This window comes from Musa acuminata, chromosome BXJ2-4, assembly GCF_036884655.1.
Source record: "Musa acuminata AAA Group cultivar baxijiao chromosome BXJ2-4, Cavendish_Baxijiao_AAA, whole genome shotgun sequence".
NCBI lineage: Eukaryota > Viridiplantae > Streptophyta > Magnoliopsida > Zingiberales > Musaceae > Musa > Musa acuminata.
Window position 1 is genome coordinate 46,763,468 of NC_088341.1, and position 23,836 is coordinate 46,787,303.

The 23,836-nt window shown below is 36.5% G+C and overlaps 3 protein-coding genes and 2 non-coding genes across 13 annotated transcripts; 3 read left to right on the top strand and 2 right to left on the bottom strand.

The window, feature by feature from the left end:
• Window positions 1–2,451: 2,451 nt before the first annotated feature.
• LOC103982212 (protein AE7-like 1) lies at window positions 2,452–6,798 on the bottom strand. Its single transcript, XM_009399065.3, has 5 exons — window positions 6,615–6,798; window positions 6,262–6,365; window positions 5,482–5,581; window positions 4,500–4,545; window positions 2,452–2,738 (listed from the first exon to the last, which is right to left on the bottom strand). The coding sequence occupies exons 1-5, from the start codon at window positions 6,726–6,728 to the stop codon at window positions 2,629–2,631; spliced, it is 474 nt and encodes a 157-aa protein (XP_009397340.2). The 5' UTR covers window positions 6,729–6,798; the 3' UTR covers window positions 2,452–2,628.
• A 282-nt stretch (window positions 6,799–7,080) lies between these two features.
• LOC103982211 (uncharacterized) lies at window positions 7,081–9,629 on the top strand. Of its 5 annotated transcripts, XM_009399059.3 has the most exons (5): window positions 7,081–7,764; window positions 7,874–7,933; window positions 8,825–8,914; window positions 8,996–9,117; window positions 9,228–9,629. In XM_009399059.3, exons 3-5 carry the CDS (start codon window positions 8,836–8,838, stop codon window positions 9,465–9,467), a joined length of 441 nt encoding a protein of 146 aa, XP_009397334.2. In that variant the 5' UTR covers window positions 7,081–7,764; window positions 7,874–7,933; window positions 8,825–8,835; the 3' UTR covers window positions 9,468–9,629. The 5 variants fall into 5 exon arrangements, with proteins under 5 accessions (XP_009397334.2, XP_009397335.2, XP_009397338.2 ...); XM_009399060.3 differs by lacking the exon at window positions 7,874–7,933; XM_009399063.3 differs by lacking the exon at window positions 7,874–7,933 and having other exon boundaries at window positions 7,081–7,682.
• Window positions 9,630–9,901: 272 nt separating this feature from the next.
• On the bottom strand, window positions 9,902–9,974 carry TRNAR-CCU (transfer RNA arginine (anticodon CCU)). Its single transcript has one exon. It is a non-coding gene; the product is annotated as a tRNA-Arg (tRNA).
• Window positions 9,975–12,266: 2,292 nt separating this feature from the next.
• TRNAQ-CUG (transfer RNA glutamine (anticodon CUG)) lies at window positions 12,267–12,338 on the top strand. The gene has a single exon. It is a non-coding gene; the product is annotated as a tRNA-Gln (tRNA).
• A 1,592-nt stretch (window positions 12,339–13,930) lies between these two features.
• Window positions 13,931–23,710, top strand: LOC103983304 (kinesin-like protein KIN-8B). 5 transcript variants are annotated; one of them, XM_065106960.1, is made up of 18 exons: window positions 13,931–14,262; window positions 14,383–14,495; window positions 14,556–14,656; window positions 14,778–14,855; window positions 14,949–15,065; window positions 16,145–16,230; window positions 16,749–16,893; window positions 17,000–17,095; window positions 18,454–18,545; window positions 19,026–19,127; window positions 19,207–19,353; window positions 19,444–19,594; window positions 19,909–19,971; window positions 20,053–20,289; window positions 21,916–22,020; window positions 22,091–22,204; window positions 22,285–22,872; window positions 23,297–23,710. In XM_065106960.1, exons 3-18 carry the CDS (start codon window positions 14,609–14,611, stop codon window positions 23,516–23,518), a joined length of 2,391 nt encoding a protein of 796 aa, XP_064963032.1. In that variant the 5' UTR covers window positions 13,931–14,262; window positions 14,383–14,495; window positions 14,556–14,608; the 3' UTR covers window positions 23,519–23,710. The 5 variants fall into 5 exon arrangements, with proteins under 5 accessions (XP_064963032.1, XP_064963031.1, XP_064963030.1 ...); XM_065106959.1 differs by having other exon boundaries at window positions 13,931–14,495; XM_065106958.1 differs by having other exon boundaries at window positions 13,931–14,495; window positions 14,562–14,656.
• The last annotated feature ends 126 nt before the right edge of the window (window positions 23,711–23,836 follow it).

Here is a 23,836-nt window from a genome sequence, read left to right on the forward strand (position 1 = left end):
TTTCTTAAATCTCAAAAAACTAATAGTATTAAAATCTTTATATATTATTATCTAGAGACTTATGTAAGGTCATAAATAGATTTTCTAAATTTACATACCAAATTTTATATTTTTTATTTTCTTTGTAAATCATTTAGGTTAATTTATATCAATCTATATATTCATTTAGAAAACTTATTTTTGTATGCATATAACTCAAAATTATAATGAGTTATTACTGTCATGATAATTTTTAATAAATTTATTTTAAAAAAATAAAGAAAATATTTTATTATGGTTGATGCATTCTTTATGAGTAAAACCTTTTATCATCGTTATATAGTTTGATATTGTTATTTGAGTCATATTTATATAACAAATTTTCTTACAGATATTTTTAATAGTTATGTTTGTGATTCTTTCAACTATTCTGATCAAGGTTTAACACACTCAACGTAAATGTCATATGCTGAATCTATTTATAATAATTTAATCCAAAAGATATAAGAATATTTTATAAAAATACAATGACGAAAATATTATTATAACAAAAAAAATTATTTATGAAATGTTCATTGACATTATTATGAAAATATTATTATAACAAAATAAATTATTTATGAAAATATTATATCAATATTAAACTATTGATATTATCTTTGTTTGTGAAATATTGACATATCTAATGTTCATTCAAAATTATTTATGGAGGAGTAATATAATCCTTATAGAATAATATTATTAATTTTGAATATACAAACATAAATTAAAAGGATATCCAAAAAACAGTATCATCATATTCCATTATTTGAAGTAAATTATATTATATAAATTTCTTAATTATGTGTATCATTATGAATATTATTTTCTTTATATCATTTAGGACTAATTTTTTAATATAATTTTATAAGTTATCGATCTAAATCACTTTGACGACTATAAGACCAATATAATAATATAAAATATCTTATAAATGAGAAAATATTTATTATAATTCATATCTCATAAGTCTATCGTCCATAACCACTTTGATAACTACTATTCAGATAAAATTTAAGGATGAGTTACAAGTAATATTCATCAAATGTTTTCAATATAATTTATGTTGAAACCGTTCAATAATAATAAAAATAATAACTTAATAATTATGAACATTAATTTATATAAAAAAAAACTCATATGATGATTATAATCATGATAAAATTATCTTTTATTTGAAAAATAAATGTTATTTCATATTTTCAAGCATTTACATGTGAATAACCAACAAATATTTAAGAACAATAATTATTTTTTTATTTATCATATGTAAAATTTTATCAATATATCATATACAAATTATAAAATAAAATTATAATTTATATGTTTTTAGTTCTGTGTGAAACCCTTATATCCATCAATCATATTTAATTGAACAAACCCGCTAAAATACATGATCAAAAATTAAAATTGATCAAAATTTAATTTTTTTCGAATTTAATCAAAATTTGATTGGTTGAATTTAAATCTTAACAAGCAATCAAAATATATGATCAAATCCAATCAAAATATTTAATTAAAATAAATCAAATTAATCAATTTTATAATTGAGGACATAGGTCAAAAAATTTTACCTAGGATATATAATTTTAATTTCTAAGGATAAACCTATAATTTTACTTAAGATATATAATGAAAAATTTTTATTTTTTTAAAAAATGAATGAAAAAATAAATTTACCAACACAAATTAATTTTTAAAATTTTGAGAGGTAAAAATATATTTTTTTAAAAAAATTCTAATTCTCACCTCCTTTTCAACGATCGCTACACAAGGCATGCGGTTGTCGCATGCTTACGACCTATGATTGTTACTTGTGCACCGTTTATGATCGTCACTCTAGGCGATGGTTGTTCTTATACTGATGACCAACGATCTCTTCGATCATTATGCCTTGTTGCACCATCGTCACCCCTCAACCTCTTGTTGGGAGTGCTATTATGGCCATGCTTCTACTAAACTAATTTCATTGTTTGAATGACAACAAGGGCGACAAACTCAACTTAACTCTAATATCAGGTGGAGGGTCACAAGCAAAGATAACCATGAGAGCACATGATCGATGAGGTGAAGCCGATGAGCATGATGAGAGAAGGAGATGACAATCAGAGGCACATATCGTAAAAAATAATGACAAGACAGAGACGACGAGCATGACGTAAGAAGAAGACCGAGACCACAAAAAAATGGACGCTATCTCTTAAAACAAATATTTTTTTTTTTGAGAAATTGCTGGAAATAAATAACTGGATTCATGATATTTAAATGAATCAGCAAAACCATGCCCACATTTAGAGGCGAGAGAATCCTGTTATTGTGAACAAAACAATACCAAAGAAGGCACATTTCATACAAAGTGTCCTGTGAGTGATCATTGTCTTTCTCTACAGAAAAACACCTATCCTTAAAGAAGTCAACTTAAAAGATAGCAGCTCAATAAACAACACAAGATTATAGAGAATAGTAGATGGTGCAGACATATATGTTAGACAGCTTACAACAAAAGGACCCTAACAAACCTGCTATAATTATATATCCAGAATGTGAACTTCTAAACATATCACTTTGAGGGACACATTTATTTTATAGGCAGGGTCATGAGAAAACAAACTAAAGTGAATATAGTTCATTGGAGTAGAGGCACTCATCCACAAGTTGACGGAGGCTCGGATTCTCCAGCGCTGCACACACTCTCTCCTTGTCATTCAACAGCTTATTAACTGCAGTATCAATCATTCTGTCAGTATTTTTTTTTAAACATTAGATTATTGTTCTGTAGAGTGTTTATGCATTAAAATAGCATTAGCTTGTAGAAATAGATAACATATTCCCAGGTGAAAGATGAAGTATGCAAGTTTCTCATCCCATAGAGCAAACTTTTTCTATCATTTAAGGCAAAAAAAGTTGGGTATTGATGAAAATAATGTAAGAGAAAAATGTTCTAGCACTTTCACTGTGCATGCGCTCCACCAGCATGAGCTCCACAGGGAACATGTGGCTGCACGGGCTAGAGGAGGTGTCTTTAATATGATCACATTGATATCATCGAAAACGAATCAGAGGCTGCATGCGGTCAGTAACAGCATAGCATGATTTAGTCTTCGTCTAGTGCTCGAACCTTGGAAAATAAATGCTCTAAAACATGTCCAACTTGCATGGTCCATAGTGTTGTGCTTCCATCTTTGGAGCAAGACTTATTCTCACTGAAGAAGAAACCATCCTTTGAGCTTACTGTCATTATAAACTAGTAACTTGACCTTGATAGGATAAGAAAGCTTAATTAACCACAATAGGTATTAGTAGTGTCTCTGACATTAAACACTCCTTTAGGTCTTCATCTCAACACTCAACTTCTATACTATATGTTGTTTTTTCCCTCAGTCATGTAAGCATCCAGAAGCACATGCACAACCTGGCCTTTGTTGTGGAGCTTATGGCAAGTGGTGCTCAGGTGGTGATTGAATAAAGAAAATCATCATTCTTTTTGTCATGGCTGTATACTAGAATGAGGTTTTTTACAATCTTGGGCACTGTTTTGGAATTTAACTGTCTAGAGCAATTAGATGGCAACCTTAGAACATGCACCACTTAATATTTTTATAAAACATATGCATTTTATGTATGTAAATTAAGGAACTTATTCACTGAACATGAATTCAATGCCGTTGGTGTATAAGCTAGAGAATTCATGCAACAATTAGTCAAAAATAACATAACTCCATGTATATTCACCATAATTCTAGTTATAGGCATGTACCAGTGTATAAACATATTGAATGTAGCATAGTTCATGAACCCATTGAAAGGCCAAATATAACAGATCACTGTAGTCAGACTTTATCCTGAAGTAATGTTGCATACTAATTTAGACGAAAATAATATCTAGTCTTTTCTCAACTTTAACATGTAATCAGGTGATACATATTTTCCTTAAGTGATACCAGCAATTAGGCAATAACAAAATAAACCATAATTTATTGTTATACATCCTTTTTATTCTTTTCAAAATTCCAAAATTACCATGTACTCCCTAAAATTCTCCATGTTCTTTACACATAATGCAATTTAAATTTTCCTATGAAAAAAGCCATCTTTGTTTTATTCAATTGATACAATCAAATCTTCCCAAAATTCTTCAAACGGAGCAGTTAATCCCATTTGAGGGGCACAATCATCAATCAAATCAAGTGTCACCTCCTAAAACAAATTTTCCAATAGTGCTATTCTCTTACAGAATTCTTTAAACCTCCATGATAGTCTCTTTAGAATCTTTTTTCTTCAGAAACACCCACCTTGTTCCCTTTTACACTTCAATCTTATCCCCACTTTGTTTCCCAGAAGCAGATAATGTTAATTCATACTTTATAAAAGAACACAACACAGGCAGATTTTATAACACTTGAAAGGTATGAACAAAAAACAATTACAACCACGTTACATAGATAAGAAATTAGTGGTCAGAAGATGTCTTCTGCACTCACCTGCTTCTTCGTCCGCAAGAGATCCCGGAGATACATTGATATCAACCTGCATGTATAATTAACAAAAAGATTTAGCTATATCAAAAGAGGTTAAATAAGTGATACTTTATATGCTAAGACACCAACAACAACAAGGAAAACAAACTCCATTATCATTTGCTTGACAAGAATAAGCAAAATAAATATATCAACAACATACAAGCAATTTAGTATCTAAGAATAATAAGATCCCTGACCAATAAAGTCATATAAATATTTCAGAACTTTACATTTTACATCAATGCCTCACAAGCAGATAAACTGAATTTAAACTAAGCATTGCAAGCAACAAATATTTTTTGCAAGTGATATCCAACAAAAGCTCCAGTGCTTGAGCTACGATAAAGAGTTCACAAAACAGGGCTTCTCATATTGATGTTATTGAATATGCAGCAGAAACCATTTCTAAAGATCAACCATATTGCCACAGAAGAAATTATTCAAAAGAAGAAGATAGTTAAAATGAGAAATAAGCAAAGACATCCTTTGATACAGAACATAAAACAAATAAATTAAAGCAATTATTCAAAAGAAGAAGATAGTTAAAATGAGAAATAAACAAAGATATCCTTTGATACAGAACATAAGACAAATAAGTTAAAGCACCAGTACTTTCTAACTCATATTGCGATTAGTAAATATACCATCAGTGCAAGTGCTTGATTTTTCTTGTAGTATTTTGACTAATTCTGAATTTTGTAAAGTTACCTAGAATCAAGCAGGGTTTAAGTTGCAAAATCCTTTTCATGAACAGTAAATACAAAATTGTCTACAAATGCAAAGTGGATAATACGACATCAACTGTGTTCTAACTATGGCTTTCTATATACATATGTGTGTGTGTATATATATACATATTATAGAAAGAATTCAAGCATTTCAAAACTGTTGCAAAGTCATAAGAACTGCACATAGTGAGAGTAAGTTCAAAATGACAACAAACCTTGAAATGTGGAGGAAAAGACTGAATTAACTTAACCCTTAGACACAAACCAATAACTGTGGCCATACTGCAGTGTTTAACCGTTGGAGTGAAGGTTATCCTACAAACATGAAGATATTAGCATAGTGAGATTAGATTTAAAAGTTGGATATTTTTTCATCAATCATGTGGTAAAATAAAACTGAGAAAAGATATGATAGTTGTACAAGATAATGCATATAACAATATTAACTTGCCCATTCAAAATCAAGAAAATGAGGGGAAAAAACAATCACAATAAGAAGCAGAATCAGCAATACATATCAAAACTAGAATTTAAATGTCATATCTATTAGTTTCTTGTCACAGTCTGCTCTGGTGAAAAGTTCTTAGGATCATTTATAACCTCCGTTCATAGTAACTTTTTAAGATCCACTTCCGTTTATGCATCCTCAATGGCAAATACCCCTACCTACGCTTCCTCCGGTCACTGTTAACTCACCATCTGGAACCAATTAGGTCAATAACGGTGACCAAAGCATTTGCGAAGCTCACGACACAAACATCTCATCTTTTTCTTCAATTGAAGGTCTAATCCCCATTTCTATAAAGATAAGAACTTATCGCATGGTGGATCAACCGAAGATCGAGAAAAGAGTCTGCCTTTTTCCCATGTTACCATTAACTCACACAAATTACACGGTAAAATACTTTTGGCCAGAACACTGGCAGTATAAGTGAGTGAAAATTAAAGGGGAAAGAAAAATCCAGGTATGGTGGAATAGGGCGATCGGCACTCACTTGATGCGGCCGAGCTTTTCATCAACGGTGATGGATTCCTCCGAAAGAACGCTGAGCTGCTCCAACGAGTAAGGGTGCTCCGGGTCCTTGATATCCCTCACCGAATCTGATCACCTGAGTCAAGAAACAACTCCCGATACCCTCTAACGCCTTACGAACCAGCAAAACCCCAGGAAACCCAATAAAAGAATCGATCGTAAGAACAAACCACAACCATAGCAAAAAAATCCGAAGAAGACCCTCGGAAAGATTCATGATTTTGCCCCCACCAAGCATCAAGAAAGACCGAACAAAAGCAATTCCGTCGACAAATCGAGAAGAAAACAGATCGAGGAAGCAACCGGTGGGAGGATATCAAAGACATCGAGGGCATCAAGGGCGTCGTCGGAGTGGAGATCCTCCGAGCGGGCGACCCTCTCCTTCTTCGCGTGCACCACCGGGTGCGCGTTGATCATCCCCAGCGTCATCGCTTCGTTTCTCTCACTCTCTCCCTCTCCCTTCTCCTCGTCTTTGGAGCTTCTCGATTCCGTCTTCCGCGTCCCAACCGGTCGATTAAGTAAACCAAGACCGGTCGACTTGAGCCGATTCAGGCTCGGACTCGCACTAAGTTGAACCGGCCAAGCTTTCTATAGCAGGGATTAGGGGTGATGTGGTCCGTGAGACACTGACATCACGTCATCCGCAAAAATCTTAGGAACCGATTCACCCAGCTACATGATATTACTGGGACACTTGCTGTCCCTCGTCATGTTGGTATGCCACTGCCACCCCCCACCGCTTTGAATGAACGGAGCTACACATGGAAACAGTTCCTTGAGATCTAAGCTTTGGTCGCCGTGTGGTCTATGAGCTTCTTCGACGATGGGTATGAGATTTCGTTTGCGGATAGCGATTTACTTTTAAGTAATCAGTCTTGGCTTTTTTGTCGAGCGAGAAGCGAGAAGAAGAAGAAGAAGAAGAAGAAAGATCGTCCATGTCGGTCTGCGACGGCGAAGCATCGAAGCATGTCGGTCTGCGACGGCGGAGCATCGAAGCAGGCGAAAAAGAGGCCGTCCTCAGAAAGTGGTTGCGGAGGAAGGCAGAGGAGGATCAAAAGGAAGTAGACAAGTCTTCTTCGTCAGCAGCCACCGTCGCCGCCGCCGCCGCCGCCGCCGCTGGTGTAAGGAAGGAACAGATGGGCCGAAACGGGACCTAGCTGTATCCTCCACGTGGCCCGCTAAGTGAAGGCCCAATAGGTTTAAGGGGCCACTTCTTCCGGCCCTCGGGCTGGCTCTTTTTCTAGGGTTCGCCACAACGGGCGCGGACGGCATCGGCGATCGGCGGAGACGCAGGTGCGATCATTCTAGCCTGCTCCTTGTTCTGGTTCGCTTTCTTCCGCCCTCGCTTCGCCTTCTCTTCCTCCGCAGTATCAACTATCAAAGGTTGCAGTGACTTCTTCCCCTCCTGTTGTCCTCAATCACTCCATCGTCAAAGGCTGATACTCCTCGATCAAAGGGCGCATTTGTATGAGAGTTTCCCCTTCCCTTTTCCCTTTGTTGCTCCAAATCTTTTCCCCTTTCGCTGTTGAAATGGCTTTCTCTTTTCATCTCGACTCTACCTGTCAATACGGTAGTTGGGAAGATTACCTGCCTACAATTGGTAGCCGAGCCCTTCTCTTCCGCTGCTGCAATCGGTACCATTCTCTCTCCTCTCCTCCCCTCTGTTATCCTCCCGCCTCTGCTCTCCTCTGCTCTCCTCTCCTCTCCTCTCATGTCCTCAAAATCTATGTCCAGAAAACTTCTGGATGACGCACCAAATGAAAAGATGATGGTGATGTTATAGTTGTATATGTCAATCTTCTATATAGCTTTTGATGCTAATTAAACATTCGTGTATCAAAGATGTTATAACTTTTGATCTTCTGCATATGATAGCCTTTGTAATCTTTATTATTATGCATATCTTTTGCTGTATGGTAAGCATAATGTGTAAGAAAATGAATCTTGCAAGTATAAAGCTTCAGCTGGTATTTAGAGAAAGTAAAACAGTACACAAGAACCTAGTTGGATGTATCCATCAAATTTGATATTGTCCAAACTATTTATTACCAACCTGATTCCGCCAACAGCAAGCGTTTATCTTATTCATCGCAAATTATACATTCACAAATTCTTGATAGATTATCACCGATACAGTGATTAAAAATGAGGAACTGAAGTGCTTAGTATGGTCTTGCATGCATGTGTAAGTTCTATGTTTACTTTGGGTTTTGGCAATAAGCACTGCTTGAAACACCTCTTCTTTCGAAAAAGTTATTGTAGCCTTTTTCCGATCATGAAATAGAACACACGCACTTGGCGCAGTTTTAAGCTTATTCAGGGTTTGAATTCAAAGTCTGTACTGATCTTTCAAGTTAGCTTGGTCTCGAGTTCCTGCATGCTTGAACTTTTGTTGTCATTTCCTGGTTTAGGTCCTAGATATGAAATCATTAGAGAGTTCAAATTTAAATGATGGATGTTGATCTTCCTTGTATGGAAAGGGATATTAAATAATGGATTTTGATTACATTTGGGGTCTCTTTCAGGGGCACATACAATGTCTCTATCAACCTTATGCAGAAGAGTGGGTCTCAAAGATCTTGTTTCAAATGTTACCGTCTATAGCGGTGCTAATGGTAATATTATCACCTTTTATTTGTTGTCGAAGGTGCCAACCTGCTTTTAGATATATCTGATAGTGTATGGATTTGATTCAGAGGCATCTGGAGGGCTGAGTTTGATCTTTCGACGTTGGGCCACAAAAAAGACTGCAGGGTCCACAAAGAATGGACGTGACTCACGGCCCAAAAACCTGGGTGTTAAGAAATTTGGCGGAGAGGTATACGAAGTCGAACTATGCATGTTCGATGAGTGAAACCTTTGTTTGTCGGTCTCTGTTTACGTTCCTGTTTCTCCCGATGTTTATGTTTTTGGTGGGATGTTATGCAGAAGGTGATTCCTGGCAACATCATAGTTCGTCAACGAGGCACGAGGTTCCATCCTGGTGACTACGTTGGAATGGGGAAGGATCACACATTATTTGCGCTAAAAGAAGGTCATGTTCGCTTCGAGCGCCATAAGCTTAGCGGTCGGAAATGGGTGCATGTTGATCCAAGCGAAGGTCATGTTCTTCACCCCATCTATACAAATGCTGGCCTTGAAGCTGATGCAGAAAGTCGGTTGTGCTAGTGAAGCATTTAATCCGAGAGTAGTTTGTTCACTCGTCTTTGGAGAAGAGATTGCTGAAAGAGCAGAAGTTAGAAAACTTTCTTTTATCTGCCTGTAATAACATTGCTTTGCTTTCAGTGTGTTGACAATAAGCTATCCTATCCTATCGGACAGATTAATCAATTCCTTGGTGGTTCAAAAGCTATGTTGTACTAAATTTGGATTCCTTTTTTCTTGACAAAGGTGTTTTCTCATTGAGATGCAGAATAGAAACCGTTCCATACAAAATTCACTAAAATAGAAACTGTTTTTTAAATTATGCTAATGATGTATGCATACTGAATTTGTACGGCGTTAAAGCAGCAATAATTAATGAAAAATTAGAATAAAAAAACCAACAAAAAAAAAGGAACGTTTTTATTGTCTCTACTTTCTCGAACATAATTAAAATTTCTCGCGCCAGGTAGGGGTCGAACCTACGACTTTCTGCTTAGGAAACAGACGCTCTATCCACTGAGCTACAGGCGCCTTTTTGATATTAGTCTCCTCTAAGGTTAAATCTATAATGTTCGCATAACCCATCTCACTGAAACAATATAAATATTTATTAGATATCCAAGAACAATTTCTGTTGACCAAACAATAACTATCATGAGCACGGTCTGATTGTGGAGTACCACACTGGCTGCAATACTTAACAACTACAAACATTTTATGGATTATTACCCAAGACGAAAAAAAAATGTGATTAGACCATAAGCATAATGCAATCTAGATGACACAATCTCATCCATGAGTCACAAGATCCAATTAGGATGGTTTGTTCTTGTCAAAATTAGTAAGAAAACTTCAATGTTACTAATGCCCATGTAGGGCTTTTTTTCCTTCAGCTAGTTCATTAAAGGAGTGCTTGCTGTGAGACACATTAACCTCCTATGGCTTTCAGTATCATGAGGCTTCAAATTTCCCAAAAGAAACTAAGGAGTATGTTGCTTACCTATATAAAATCCAAAATAACCATTTGTTTGTCAAAAGAAAAAAAAAAAAAAATGGAATTTCTATTCTTTTACCATGTGGGATAATGGGACTGGTTGATGTCTCTCCAATTAGTGGTGTATTGGGACTTGGAGGATAGCCTCCACTCTCCATATCTTCCCCTCCCTCTCCTCTATACAGGATTTGCAAGACTTCAGGAATGTGAAAAGAAAGCATGGTAAACCCTATTGGCCAAGCCATGAGATCAACGAGGTACCAAAAAAGACTATGTTCCTGTTATATTGCTCCTTTACTTTGGTTCATATTTAAAAATTTACTAGGTATTCAATAAAAACCCTATGAAGATGGTCAAACCCAAACCCCTTTAAATTTGTGTCAACCCTCAATTTTATCACAATAATTTAGTGTTGTTACTCAGTTCACTTTTCTAAATTCTGTTAGTTTTGAAAATTCAAGTTGTTTGTTTAATAGCCTCGGTTTCAGGAAAAAATTAAAGGTAAAAGGTATATAGGAACATAAACTAAGAACTTTATCCCACTAAATCACCTGGAAAGAATCAAATCAGCAGAAATGTAGTACTGAGAGTATAAAGCGAGAACAAGTCAAACTTTTTTTTTCCCCTCGAATATAATACCATCGCTATAGATGCTTCTTGAGCTATTATGAACCCATAACTATGGTAACCAGATAACACGACATACTATATAAATCATACCAGGTGGAGAAATGATTTGGTCTAAGACAGAGGGGATCATCATTTCAACTATTGGTCTTCTTGATGGCATACCCTTCACAGCATCCTTGCAAGTTATATCAATACTCTCCATCTAGAATAAAATGCAGAAAACAAAGATTAATCCTTGAATCATGACACAAATGCCTGAGAATTATAAGAAAAAGCTGTTCAGGTAATTAGAGGAACCTCCTTAATATGTGCGTGCAATAGCATAATGAAGTATATCAACAACATCAAAGTCACCTAAACAAACAGCCTAGAAACACCTTCTCGGGACGCAGATACACGTGTTGGACATCCTTATCCTAGAAGATGAAAAATGAGATATTTTTCCAAGGAAAAAATTTTCTGTATCAAGGTTTTACCTCTTGGAAATAGACGACAATGTACCCAAATAAACAACACTATACAGGTGGTGAGAAAATAGTTGATTGTGTTCTTTGTTTATAAGTTGATTTTTTTCCTTATGTACTGATGCAGAACATGAAGTCATTATGCAATACATAGCTCTTAAAGTTGCGAAGTTATCGACTATGCGTATATGAAGAAAAATGCAGAACATATGTCGAGGGAATTTACGAGTATATGAAGTCATTGCTGCCGCTGGGTTATTAATATGCAGAAGGATTTAACGGAGAGTCGAAAGGAAGTCACCACCTTGGAAAGGCCAATGCGTCCTTCTTGGAGAACACAGCTATCTCCGGATGGTTCAAATCGGTATTGGGGCGCAAGAGAAGGTACCTTCCATCGAGACAATGGTGAAGGGCGAGGGGGATACCGGCTGACGGAAGGGTGAAGGAGGCTCTGGAGGCAGCTACAGCGGGAGAAGCGGAATTCGGGGACGATCTCTTCGGTGACGGCTGCACGTGGCGCCTCTCGAGGACGGTGACGGTGAGGCCGCTGTGGCCGACGGCGACCCGCTTCTTGTTCAAAGAGGCCGCGCGGAGGACGACGACGAAGAGACCGTCCTGCCCTAACGCCAGAAGCGACGGCCCATCGCTCCTCGTCTGATCTCAACTCTGTGGAAGTATATCCAGTAATTAAAATAATAATACATATAGAAATTATGATACAAACAATCACAAAGAGGTCCCATGGTCTAGTGGTTAGGACATTGGACTCTGAATCCAGTAACCCGAGTTCAAATCTCGGTGGGACCTTCAATTTTTTTTGCGCGCTTTTCTAAATTTCATAATTTTAGAGCCTTATAAGTGGAACATTTATTTATTATTATTATTTCGTTTCCACTGGAGGAATTTATACTTGTAGAGGTTTAGATAATATATATATATATACTTTTTTTTATAATTCTAGAGGCTTATAAGTGGAAGATATTGGTTGCTATCTCTTTATTTTTCCTGGTATTAAAAAGAAAAGAAATGTCTTGTTTAATTTATTTTTTTATCAATAATATTTCATATATTATATATCATGCTCTCCTATGCCTTTCATCCCATTTTTTTTTTAAATCATAACTTGGGGATAAAAAAAAAAAGAGAAAAAAAAATTGTAACATCTCGATTTGGTAGTACGTTAGAAGTTGGGACTTAGATGACTTGTAAGGGTCCGATATATTTAGTATTTTTCTACTCCTCAATTGTTTTTAGATTAAATGTGTTTATTAGTGGCCTTGCAAAAAGCTACTATGTATTTAAGATTTAGACAATCAATTAAAAAAAAAGAAGAAATTATCCTATGCCCCATATCTTACTTTATATTATAAATTTATTCAATAAAATCTCTTGGATTAAATGAGTATATTTTTGCAAACCTCTAAAACTTTGTTTCATATACACTTCATCATCTTTCATAACTCTCTCAAATAAATAAATAAATATATATGTATATATATATATATTTCGATTGATCGAAAATAATAATCCTACCATATTTATATTCTATTCTTACCTTTGAAGCGGCTGTGCGTTGGCGTAAGCAGAGGCACCGGCGGACGCTCCATTGGTACGTCCCCCGTTGCGTGTAGGCGCACGAAAGCGGACACTGAGCTGGTCCGTCAGCGGCGGCAGGTGGGACCCGACTCGAATCGGTCCTGGAGGTCCCGAGAGACCGGACCCCACCAGTTGGTCGTTCGTCTCTACCTTCTCCTTACGGAAACTTTCGGGTCCCACCCACCGACCTTTTGTCCGGCGACCTTAAAAGCCCCAACCGACGGCTTCCCGTTTGCTACTCCCCTTTTCTACCCGTCTTTCTAACGCTCATAATGATAACACCACTCCTTTCTCTACCCTCCTCCTGGGTCCCACTTCCATCTCTCGACTTGCGATCTCTCTAACCCTCTCATGCACACGCCGGAGAGCAGTGAATGCCACTGTGGGATTCCGAGTGTCACTGACTGCTTTCCAATGCAGGATTCAGCTCACATTGTTCACATGACACCGTGCACTTATTATCTTACCTTTAGCCTGTGATATAGCATGTACTACAGGTAAGAAGAACATTGCATGAAACACCATATTCGACGATTGGAAACCTTTAATTCAAACTTGGGACCTCAAATGCATTATTTAATGCACTCATCATTACAATTATTTTCTATTATTATTATTATCTTGATTTGCCAAGCCATAAGGCTCATCATTGAGCAACCGTTGGTGTCCCACTTAACAGTGATACTGATTTTGGGGCACGGATCTTGACGCAAATCGTGCGGTGTGGTTTTTTTCTGGGGGGGTGGAGGTGGGGGTCGTTGAGGTGTTCCGGCGGAGCAGCGGAAGCGTCCCCGACTCGCTCGTGCTTCTCATCTGCCAGCACTAAAGAAGGGATCCAGAAGAGCTCCGGGGATGCTCCAAATCCTTCTTGGTGCCTTTTGTTGTCTTCGGAGGTCGGATGTTCGGGTCGGTGTCGTTGAATGCGAGCTCGGGGGAGCCAATGCCGGATGTCGTGGTGTTCTTTTGCTAGTTTCTTGTTCTTGATTCAGCCGGGACTTCCTGCTCGGGTATTGGGAGTGTAGTCGTTGCTTTAGGAGGAAGTGCAGATATAGAGGGGGTTGCAGGACTGTTGATGATCGTTTTCTGGTGGTCTTTGAACAGAAGGTTGCGCGTTTTGGTGTGCAGATTCTGTCGGGTTAGGGTTTTTGACGCAATGGTTCTTGCGAATTATTGTTTTTATCGAAGGCGGTGATGAAATTTAGTGTTTGTAAATGATCAATGCTTTCGATTTTTGTTTCTCGTCGTGTTAGTATAGATCGAGAAGAAAGTGTGAACGGGGAACAAAAGAGTTGAAGCTGTTAGTTTTTCCTGGTGAAAATGTAGATGCGTTCTTATATGTCCGCGTGGAGTTTAAGAACAATCCGATGGGTAGGTAAAGATTATATCTTTCGTCTGATTTGGTTGGTAAATATAATAGCATCTTGTTAGCTTCAGTGAAGAAAGAAAAGTGTTCTGAGGTTGAGGTGGATCTTTGATCAGCGATGCCAAGCATTAGAGCTCCATCCTCAAAAAGGACTGCCAGCTTGCTGGTATTACTTTCAACCATAACAGCTTGTTCTTTCAGTTTGGGAATAAATTGTAGCCGAAGCATGATGATTTCTGCTAATTTTGCTGAATAGTTCCTTTTAACAGTTTGGTGTCTTTTGGTAGGTATCAGTAAAATGCAGGCCACTGACTGAAGCAGAACGAAAGCGAAGTCGGCATATTATTCAAGTAACTGATGATAAGGTGCAAACTAGAAAATCTTTAGGTGTTTTCATTATTTGGTAATGTTTCTTTTGATGGAGAGAATCATGGTAATTATTGTTTCTTGTGTTACAGAGCTTAACTGTTTTGGATCCTGACCTGTCGAAGGATTATCTTGAACTCATCCAAAATCGAACCAAAGAGAGAAGATATTGCTTTGATCATGTCTTTGGACCTGGATGTACTAATGCAGTATGTAGACTTCCTTGACTTCTTTTCTGTTTTTGTTTTCTCCTTTTCTTTTGTTTTTGGCTAGTGTTTCAGATTTTCTAACAGTGAACATGTAGTTTGTTCAACCAAACATGTAGAGGAATTATAAAAATACAATGAGGAGCTTACCTAGCCGGTGGCAGTAATTTGCTTGTAATTTAGCTTTTAAATTTGTGGATGTTACTTTACATGTAATTCAAATATTTTTTTCTTCTCATTTTTCAAAATACTGTGATTATCACCGCATGATAAACACTTATTGATGCTTAGTTAATCATGCAAAAATCATAAGTATCATTGCATCTAATGACTTTAAAATCTGTGGTGTCATTTATAACAGTAATGGCCAACAATGAAAATCTTGGTTCTTAATATATTTGTTACCGAACTCTTGAGTTGGGAAACTTATCCTTAAGATTATGACATTGGCCTTATTGAAAATTTTTTTTGCTTGTTTTGTTTGAGATAAAAGCAAAGTGTTGGCTTAAGGAAACTAATTATGATAATCTAACATGACTTCATCCAAGTTGTTTTCATTGTGGCAAATTCAACTGATGAAGAAACAGCTTTTTATGTTTCTTATTTATCACACTGATGAAGTTGCGGTAGAGCTCATGTCCTTAGGAAATCTGATTATCCACATAGTTATATCTACTGAAACTCTACATTTGATGGGAGCATCTAATGACATTCTTCTTGAAGACATCGCATCTCTGCTTGTGATATTGGCAGCCTTTTTCTAAAAAAGATTTTAAACTTCATATCCTTGTGGCAAAAGGTCATTCCTTTGGTAAAAATTTAAACAATATATTTCTACTCTTTGAGAGAAAAAGGAACTCTTTTCCTGTTTTAATATCTGTGATGATGGTCTAATTATATTGAAATTAATTTTTGAGAATTTTTATACCTTTGTACAAGTTTTGTGAAATTTAAGAAAGTCTTTTTATATCCATGTCATTGCAATTTTTAACTAAGTAGATTCTATCTGTGTATTGGAACTTTTGCACAATCATACCTTATGCTAGATTTATCCATTATCATTATTTTTCTGATTTTTGCAGGATGTTTATCGGAACATATCATCTACAATTGCTGGTGTGGTTCAAGGTTTAAATGCCACAGTATTTGCATATGGTTCAACAGGAAGGTATTTAAGTTATGATATGGGTTTGTTCATCTTTTTATTATGTGTCAGATGGAAAAGTGCTGTCTTAGATTTTTCAAGTCAGGGAAATTAGAATATCTTTTAAAGGGTAACACTATCCAGAAAGATCAGAACATGTTGTAATTAGAAAGGGCTATGTACATTGACAAAGAATTTCTGTAATTCAAAGTCTACTGGATCTTCTTAGAGATATGATTGTGTTATTGAATTTTGTGAAAGCTAAATTTAACCACCAATAAGGTAGCTCTATATAACCACCGGATATTCATGATCTCTGTCTTAGATAACATATGCACATGCTATTTCTCATTTAATTAATCTTGTTTTCACTTTGCTACTTTGTGTGAATAGATAATTAATGTAATCTTTACTTCTCATTTTGTTACAATGCAGCTCTTCACTTTTAGGCACTTTGGGCTGTATTTGAGACACTTCCATTTTTTTTATTTACTTGAGGCACTTTGGTTATAGGAATCTTACATTTTCAACCTGTTATACAGTGGCAAAACTTACACAATGGTTGGAACCCGTAAGGACCCTGGACTAATGGTTCTTAGCTTGCATACAATTTTTGATCTTATCAAGAAGGATAAGAGTTCAGACATCTTCGAAGTCTCTTGTTCTTACCTTGAAGTGTACAACGAAGTATAGTTTTGCTCATCTATGCCACTATTGCTGAATTATTATTTGTCTTGCTTGTGGTATTGCATAAGAAGCCATAAAATTTTTTTCCTGCACCATGCGATTTCAGGTCATCTATGATTTGCTTGAAAAATCATCAGGACACTTGGAGCTTAGGGAAGACCCTGAGCATGGAATTATGGTTGCTGGTTTAAGAAGCATTAAGGTTCTTTTCTTCATCTTTGTATGGATTTCTTGTTTGGGTAAATGATTACACTTCTCATGGCCATCCTCAAGGAGTTTCTCTGAAGATGCTTTAATAGAATCAATATAGAACTTACACTTAAGTGTGTAGGTTTTTCTTAATCTTCTCTAGCTTGTATGTGTTCTTAATTTCCTCTCCATTAAGTTCTTAAACATCACAAGAAGCTTGATACTTTGACGAATTTAGCTTATGGTGATTGTGGGCAACTGTAGGTAAAAGTAGTATCTGAAAATGCAAATCGACGAAAAAATGTAGATGAGTATAACTTGAGTTGAACGTGATCATTACATGCTTGTTTTAACAAGGTTCTCTAAACTTCAGACTTCAGAGACTGTTGTGGTAGATCATAGTCAGCATCTTTTATGTTCTACCATGTATCTTCTTTTTCTTGGTTATGACTTTTTCCTAAGATAAGTATCTACCAGCTATAACTTAAAAATTTCTGAGGTATTATTAAAATCTGCATGCTCTGATTTAACTTCTTCATTATCACTTTTTATTTTTCTTATTTTCTTTTATTAGCAGTTTATTTTGATAGTTTTCTTTCTTTTTAAGTTCTCTTTTAATGGGGGATAACTTGCTGCCCAAATGGCTGAAATCCAAGTATTTTACTCGATCGGTTTCTCATGATCTCTCTGACCCTTTATTTAATTCTACTTTTATCCTGACAGTTCATAAAGTGTCAATAAGATACAAATAGGGCTGAAAATAACCAAACAACTACTGATTCATTTTAAAATCAATGGTGGCTTCAAGGTCTTCATTATTATAAGGGATGCCAGACAGAAGGATTAATTTTTAACCACTTTTATTTCCTGCCAACTTCCCTTGATTTTTCTGTTTGAATCTTCTATTAATACCTCTCTGCTTGTTATCTGAATTTCCCGCTGTTTGAAAGCTCTCCTTAAGCCATGCTTCAAGAAAGTTCTTTTCTTGAATTAGTGAAATCCTGGTCATTTTTGTGGTGGTCTCCTCTGTCAAGTAGCTTGATTCTTATTGGTCCATTGGTAATCTGATTTCTAATTCCAAATGGATGAACTGCTGTTTCTTAATGATTCTTACCATGACTCCAGTTCCTTATAATTGGAAACATTTGTTCAGTTGTCATCAATTCCAAGACAGCCATAATGCAATAAAACCTGAAGCATCTAGGAGTGTATATTACTTATCCCTCTGACCTGTGCCATAATTTACATAGAAGCTCTTTTTCTTCTCCATAGTTCATTATATTCTACTTCTGTAATCTGTTTGTGTTTGAACCATTATTAGGTGTTTTTGGCAGATATTAGAACATTTTTTTTATGATCCATTCTCCTCAGGTTCAATCAGCAGATAAGATTCTGGAACTTCTGAATCTTGGAAATAGCAGACGCAAAACTGAAAGCACAGAGGCAAATGCAACATCATCCCGGTAACTTTTTTGTCAAATGACTTTTTATGCATGCATACCTTTTCTTGCCATTTTATGATGTTAAATCCCTAAAGAAAAGAGTTACTAACAGAACTGAAAATACTGCATAAATGCTCTGAAATCGATGTCACACTTGTTCTGCACACATATTTTTGCTATTTTTACCCTCCCAATGAGAAGATCAAATTCAAAATTCGAGTTCATGCTTATTTGACACTCTTGTAAGGCTTCTTAATATCATATATCGATGTAAATTAGGCAACAACAATATATTATATAGTCACTTCACCAATCTAATCATTAATGTGCTCAAAATCTCCCATTGCACCAGAACTGTGCATGTTCCATTATTTTTTTTTCTTTTTTAAATTACATATCTTTATTGTAAAGCTCCTTGATGTCTGTCAAGATTGCAGTTTGTATAAGATCCAGAAGAAATCAAAGCTAACTACTGTTTTCTTAAACTTTTTATGTTTAAAGATCGCATGCAGTTCTGGAGATTACTGTGAAAAGAAAGCAAAAAAATCAATATCAGAGTCGGATCCTCCGTGGAAAACTTGCACTAGTTGATCTTGCTGGCAGGTAGCTAGTTGCTTATGGAATCTACTTTTGCTTCTTCCAAATTGTAGATTAGAGAAACTTACAACCACCCCAAATGCAGCGAAAGGGCTTCCGAAACTAACCTTGGAGGCCCAAAGTTAAGGGATGGAGCTAATATCAACCGTTCACTGCTTGCTTTGGCAAACTGCATAAATGCCCTTGGCAAGCAACAGAAGAAGGGTCTAGCATACGTCCCTTATCGTAACAGGTATTTTTCTCCCCTTATTGCAACAGTTATGTGGCTGGTTTTTCAAATACAGTTTATAGTAGTGAGTTAATATCACCAAGGTTCTTACAGCAAGTTGACCCGTATCCTAAAGGATGGACTTAGTGGCAATTCTCAAACAATTATGGTTGCAACTATATCACCTGCAGATGATCAGTATCACCACACTATAAATACACTGAAATATGCTGATCGAGCTAAGGAGATCAAAACTCAAGTTCATGTAAGGCTGCAGCCATTATTTAATTGATATAAGTACTTGAATCTTTTCCTGTACATGCTTCTATGAAGATTATATACTTAAATTGGCAGATAGAGAGATGATATAGACTTCCCCTGTCTAACAGTCAACCCTTGGATTCTGATATTCAAAATAGTAAATTGCATCTATTTATCATAATACATGCTTAGAATTACAAAGCATGTTTACTTGTGTGGATAATCCCAATGATTTGACATAGAAAGAATGGAACTGGCTACTAAATCATCATGGTTATGGAGTTGGCTACTGAATCATTGCGGTTATGCTCTTCTCAGAAAAACATTGGGACAGTTGACACTCATCTTGCAGATTACCAACGAATGATCGATAATCTCCAGGTAAAACTATTGACAGAATCAACCACACTTTTTTCTTGTGTTAAAGATTGCCTTAGAATTTCAGCTTCATTTTTTGTGCAGATTGAGGTTTGTCGTTTGAGAAAGGAGTTAGCTGAGAAGGAATCTCAGTTAAGCATCAAACCTGTGGAAAAAGCTGCAGATGATGAACTATCGTGGTTGAATATCTTGAGTCGTGAAACAGGTGAGAATGTACAGGAGCGCATAAATCTGCAAAAAGCACTTTTTGAGCTTGAGGAAACTAACATTCGAAACCGCACTGAGCTTCAACATCTTGATGATGAGATTGCTATGCAAGAGGTTAAAATTTTTAATGTTACCTTTTACTTATTTATTGCATTCTCCATTCATTCAAATAAAGATTTGCCTCAATATTTTCACTACATGTTTGGCAACATCTTTGTAGTAGAAAGATGCATAAAGAATGTGCAACTGTCTCACAACACCTTAAACTTGGAACCTGTGCCCATATCTACTTTAAAGTTATCTATTCAGTTGAGATTCCACTTACCACACCCTAAGAGAATTGGCTTTAAACTAAAAAATTGAATGATTGTTCAAGTGACAAACTTGGTTGTCGTGTATAAACTTGTCTGGAGCTTTCTTGAGAAAGAAATGGTTATGGATTTCATAGGGAACCTGAGTTAGACCATTGACTTTTTGGCATTAGTCTGGGGACAATGAATTTGAGAGGTGTACTTTAATTTCTATCTTGAACCTTCTAGATACAAGTTCACTGATATTTGAGGAACCTGCAAACGTCTTGACCTGCCTATTTTGACCATCTGGAAGTTTTCTGTTATTTTATGAATTTTTTGCTCCATAATCTTGAGCTGCCGTGGTGCTCCTTTCCTTTACATATCTGGATTCTTTTCACAATTGAATCCATCTGTGATTTTCTTTTTCTGCCTGTGGGCTGACAGTAGACTGCAGCAGTTTTTTGAAATAATATTATGAGCAGACAATTCATCAGATCTGATATGATATTTGTGCCATTGTAGTACAGTAGAATATAGCTATCAGGGTGAAGGTCTAACAGCTTGCTGTGGATTAATTCATGATCTATTTAGATAACTGAAAATTAGCGAGCAAGAATGGTTGTCTTTGAGAAATGTTGATGTCATATGCCCAATTCTAGGTCACTTTTACGTCCATGAAAAGCTTGTTCTAAGTTCTTTGGCCACAATAAAATAAAAAGGGCAAGCCCTGTGCATAAGGCTTCTGCCAATGTGGGGTTAGGAGAGAGCCAATGCATGCAGCCTTACCCTTGGAAACCTTGGTGGTCCAGGCTGCATTGAAGTATGAAATACTTTCCGAACAGCTGTTCATGAGACAACCAAGAAGATTTCAGACTTCCTGAACAGCTGTTCATGAAATCCCTACATTTCAAATTTGTGGTGGATGCCACTTAAACAAGGGGAAACATATGGTGATGTGTAATGCTCTCAGGCATCGGGTACAATTTTGGTCCTTCATGCAATGTGACGTCTTGAGAAGTGGTCATGGGAAACAGTTGTGAAATTAATAGGAGAGTTGAAATATGAAATGAAGGATGTACAATGATACAATCTGCAAACAAACCTGACTGCTGACTGGCTGTTGCATGCCTGTTCCTGTAGGATATTGCCATCTAAATTGCTAAATAATTTACTATTGGTCTGTCTTGTTGCTGTGCCAGGATAAAAGCATGGAGCGTTAAGCAATGTCATGGATTCACACCCATGATGTGGAAGTATGCCACTTTATATGGTGTCCCAACTTGTTTGTTGGGTTTTATTGTTTGTGGAGCATGGCACTTGGAAACACTGGACTGCATAGTGATCCTACAGAGACAACCCTTCATAATAATGCAATATGTCTTTTTAGGAATTTTTTATATATACCTCCGGATTTGGCCTGCTAATAGTATGCTATCTGAATATCTAGGTTATAGAGAAGGATGGAGCAGTTGTGCAAGCACTAAGATCAAGGAGACAAGTTATTTTGGATAACATCCGTGACAATGATGAGGCTGGTGCTGGTTACAAGAAGGTTATATCTTGTCATCTGTTGTTGCATTGCTTATTTTAAGAACTTACTAATTAAGCATCTATCTCTTCAGGATATAGAGATAAATGAGAAACGACGATGTCAGCTTCAAGATATGATTGATGAAGCCATAAGTAACAATGGCAACAAAATTTATCTGCACATTCTTAGTCAGTACAGACTTCTTGTAAGCACTAAAATAATTCCCTAACTCATGTATATTTGTCGAGCAGTGTTTGAAAACTTATGCTTTTAAAAAAATTGCAGGGGATGGCAAATACTGAACTTCAATTTGAGATGGCAATGCGAGATCAAGTCATTCATGATCAAAGAGAATCAATGAAAAAAATTTGGACTGTGCTCTTGGAATTGGGGCTTGACCAAAAGCAAATAATGGATCTGGCTGTTAAACAAGGGATCAAAATGGAAGAATGTGCTACAGCTCAAGCAAGTTACCTGAGGACGTTGCAGTCACCGGTTATTTCTATTGTTGGAACCCCATCTTGTGTGTTATATCACAGCCCATGTTTGCAGACACATCCTTCTAATGCTTGCATCTTCCAACATCACCAAGGCTGTAGCTCCGTAGCTTACGTCAGGTCCCAAATTGACAGTCCTACTGTCTGCAGAGAGGAGCACCATAGCTCTTATTACTTGCACTCTCATGATCACCCACACATGACATATTCTGGAATGGGAGAAACAAGGTCAAGTGGAAGACCAAATCCATGTTTTTATACTCCTGAGAAACCTGCTCAGGAATCATGGTGCTTCTGCTCACCAATGAATGCTCAGCCATACCCATGCAGTAATGAAAGATCGGGTTCTGACAAAGACTTGCGGCATCACCCAAAGGTACTCATTCTGTTGGATAACGTACGTTTATCTTATTTCTTAATCACTGTTCAGATAAATGCTGTTGGAATTGAGAGTAAATGATACATTCATTATGCTTCTGTCCATCCACATCTTATTGGTAGTTCGTGCGTAATACCCAAGCAACCTGATCTTGAAAATCGAAATAGTAGCAGAAATTATTTGAGATTGCAGTGGCTGGAAACTATGATGGTTGCAACTGTTCTCCTATGAATCATTTTAGTAAATTGGAATGCCCTAACTGATCATCCCACCGGAACATAATTGGAAAATCAGCAGTCTTAAATTGTCTCCTAAACATCCTCATGGATTTCCAAGTTATGTTTTGACCATTTTATCGGTAGCTGGTGTCTTGAGGATGCCATAGCTTCTTTCTTACCAATGTATTTGACCTTGACAACAGGAAACATGTTTTGCAAGAAGGCAAATCCTGCAGGAAGAATTCCCTTCTGGACTGAGCCGCAGAAACCCGAAGGAGGAACTTGGGAATAATGGTGAATTAAACTGTGGATTACATGAGCATCATCTTTTCCTCAACTCACTGACGAGGCATCCAGATTTTTCCAAGTCATTGCCATCCTCTGGAGCTGTTGGTGTGAGACCCTTGAACATTCCTGGGCTGTAATGAGCCTTACCTTTTATTTTTGTACAATATCCTTCTTCTTTTACTTTGCTATTTTTCCTATTTTCTGTACAGAGTTTGCCACAGTGGAAGGTTGTAAATGTTAGTTTGATACGTGTATAAGTGATTAATTGCCTGTATGTGATTGAATCTTTTAGTGTGATCAAGTTTGAATTATCCATTTTTATGTGCTTATATGTTGAAAGCTATATTGATTTCCAATAAAATAAAAATGTGAATGGATCTTGTGCTTGTACGTTTTCATGGGTCAGGATGACTTCCCAAGCTGTGATTTATGTGGGACCCATATGAATGGACGAT